We start from the raw sequence: 2500 nt of genomic DNA on the forward strand, positions 1-2500 counted from the left end.
TTTATTGTTGTTTTTAGATAAATTGACTTGATTGAGTGTGCAAGCATAGTCTTCATACACTTCAACCTGGAATAGAGATAACATTAATGTTATTGATAGATAGAATGACGATAAATGATAGTTAAGTTAATGGTATAATGATCAGATATAGTGATGTTACTGTTAATGATGATAGTTATGGTGATAGTATTATAAAATTGATTACACTGATAGAAAAATTATAGATGGTAGGTATGATGACGCTATAATGATGAGATATGGTGATGATATTGATGTTAATGAAATAGTAATGGTAATAATCATAATAATAATCATAACGGTGATAATAACATCAATAATAATGATGATTATAGCAATAGTAAGGATAATATTAATAATATGATAGTAATGATAAATACGATAACTAATGATAATGATAACAATAATAATGATGCCTAAAAGATGATGAAAATAATAGTGGTGACTGAAATAAAGTGTAATAGTGATGATATAATATTCATAATGATACAACAATAATTATTAAAACAGAAATAAAACTTTCAAAATCTATATATACAATAAAATTTTACGAATGACAACGCTAACAAGAAATATATCAATAACACCATTTAAAATGCAATGTCAATTTTCTCCACTGAGAGAAAAAAAAACCTGCCGTGCCTTACATTGGGACGTTTTTTTTTTAACACAGGGTCGAGTTTTCGTCGCTCCCCTGTTGCAGGAGTTGCAACACTCTCGCTTCCGTCGCTGGCTTGCCGTTGCATGCTTGTCGTCTAATGCTTGTCGGAGTTATGGCGGGCCTAGGAGTATTGTATTATGTTATCAATTGCTTTGCTATAATTTTCTTAAGAACTTTGCAGTTCTTACTTATAATAAGTAATATGGTGATTGATGATGCTGTATCTCGTCTGTAGCTAAAGATTTGAACATAGGCGTTGTGATGCCATGTTTCTACTCACTTGGTTGATCTTGAGCAATGCTTGAAGAACCTGTATGGGCACTGCGTTGTACAAGTGCCAGCCTCTTATATAAAGGTAGCTGCCTTCGTGTAATACATCTGGCAACTCGAAAGCCACGCCTTGTCCGGTGCAAGATAAAGTCGCACTTTAACTTAATGTCCAGTATGAATAGAGCGTTTTCATCAAGTTTCTATTCGTTTACTATTAAGTTTGGTTGTTTTGTAAGTATCCATTTCTTTCTTTCTTTCTTTCTCTCTCTCTCTCTCTCTCTCTCTCTCTCTCTCTCTCTCTCTCTCTCTCTCTCTCTCTCTCTCTCTCTCTCTCTCTCTCTTTTCATTAAAACTGTTTCTCATGCTACCTCCCTTCTTTCTCTTTCTATGAGAATTATATAGTGTGTACACACACACACACACACACACACACACACACACACACATATATATATATATATATGTGTGTGTGTGTGTGTGTGTGTGTGTGTGTGTGTATGTATGTATGTATAATATCAAAAACATCAATATACAAAGAATACATGAATACACACTCTAGTAATGAAGCATCGCATGTGCCTTTCTTAAGCCAGGTCAGGTCAGGTCAACATTGATGGACAGGTAATTCACACATTGTTATCTCCCAATCATGTTGACCCTCAAAAGAGCTGAATGCCTTTGACTGCCACGCCTTCCCATTCCAAGCTACGTTCCCGAGTACCCACTGCTGGGAACAGTTGATGGGAAAACCATGTCATATAACCGGGATGTGTGGAACATACAGACAGACAGAGTGCCGGACCCGCCAACCACAACTACGACCTCCCAACCCCCAGCCACCCCCCCCCCCCACACCTGCTGATGTGACCTTTAAACCACCAAACCACCAAGCAAGGGGTTTCGCCCCCCTACTTTTACCTCCTACTTATTTCCCTTTACAAGCATAGCGCCTCAGCTTTTCTTCCCCTCCTTACTCTAAGGACTTTCTTCTCCCTTTACTCCAGATTCAGATTCAGATTCAGATTCAGATTCAGATTCAGATTCAGATTCAGATTCAGATTCAGGCAGACAGACCGGGATCGACTGCGCTACCACTGACGCCCGATTTCTCCTCCTATTTATAAGTGTCGTTATAGTGTTTTCTTACTGTGATCATTGTGCTGTAGTGATTAATACTTCTCGTGTGCCATAACATAGCAATCTGCACTATGGAATAAAACATAATTGCATAAACCCTGTGTCTGGCATCACATTCCTAATTTGTTTGGGTTCTTAATTTCAACAGACTAAGACACCCATCACAAACTGGTGCCAGGGATCGTACCCACCTTTTATTCTCCTTATAATCGTAGACCGATTGCCACGTTTTTATAGTATGGCGCATCTCAGATACATTTTTTTTTCACTCTCACGTGATCACAACAGTGAAATACATCGCGTCGTTATTGGGAGTGATGTCCCATGTGTCTTAATTTCCTTTCATTTTTTTAACTATATATATATATATATATATATATATATATATATATATATATATATATATATATATAT

At 36.8% G+C, this 2500-nt stretch overlaps 1 protein-coding gene across 2 annotated transcripts in view; it reads right to left on the reverse strand.

The window, feature by feature from the left end:
- Positions 1-2500, reverse strand: part of LOC122244129 (protein mono-ADP-ribosyltransferase PARP3) — a 14766-nt gene that overhangs the window by 7465 nt on the left and 4801 nt on the right. Inside the window, exons 2-4 of one of the 2 annotated variants that reach the window (XM_086536855.1) lie at positions 960-1078; positions 666-800; positions 1-66 (exon numbers count right to left, since the gene is read on the reverse strand). The exon at positions 1-66 is cut by the window's left edge and continues 66 nt beyond it. In XM_086536855.1, the coding sequence (XP_086392981.1) occupies positions 1-66; positions 666-764 (165 nt within the window). In that variant the 5' untranslated portion in view covers positions 765-800; positions 960-1078. Of the gene's footprint in view, positions 67-665; positions 801-959; positions 1188-2500 lie in introns of those variants that run through there. The other variant, XM_086536856.1, reaches the window with a different exon arrangement.

Source organism: Penaeus japonicus, unplaced genomic scaffold (assembly GCF_977035675.1).
Source record: "Penaeus japonicus unplaced genomic scaffold, GWHDUDI00000001_assembly GWHDUDI00000005, whole genome shotgun sequence".
Taxonomy (NCBI): domain Eukaryota; kingdom Metazoa; phylum Arthropoda; class Malacostraca; order Decapoda; family Penaeidae; genus Penaeus; species Penaeus japonicus.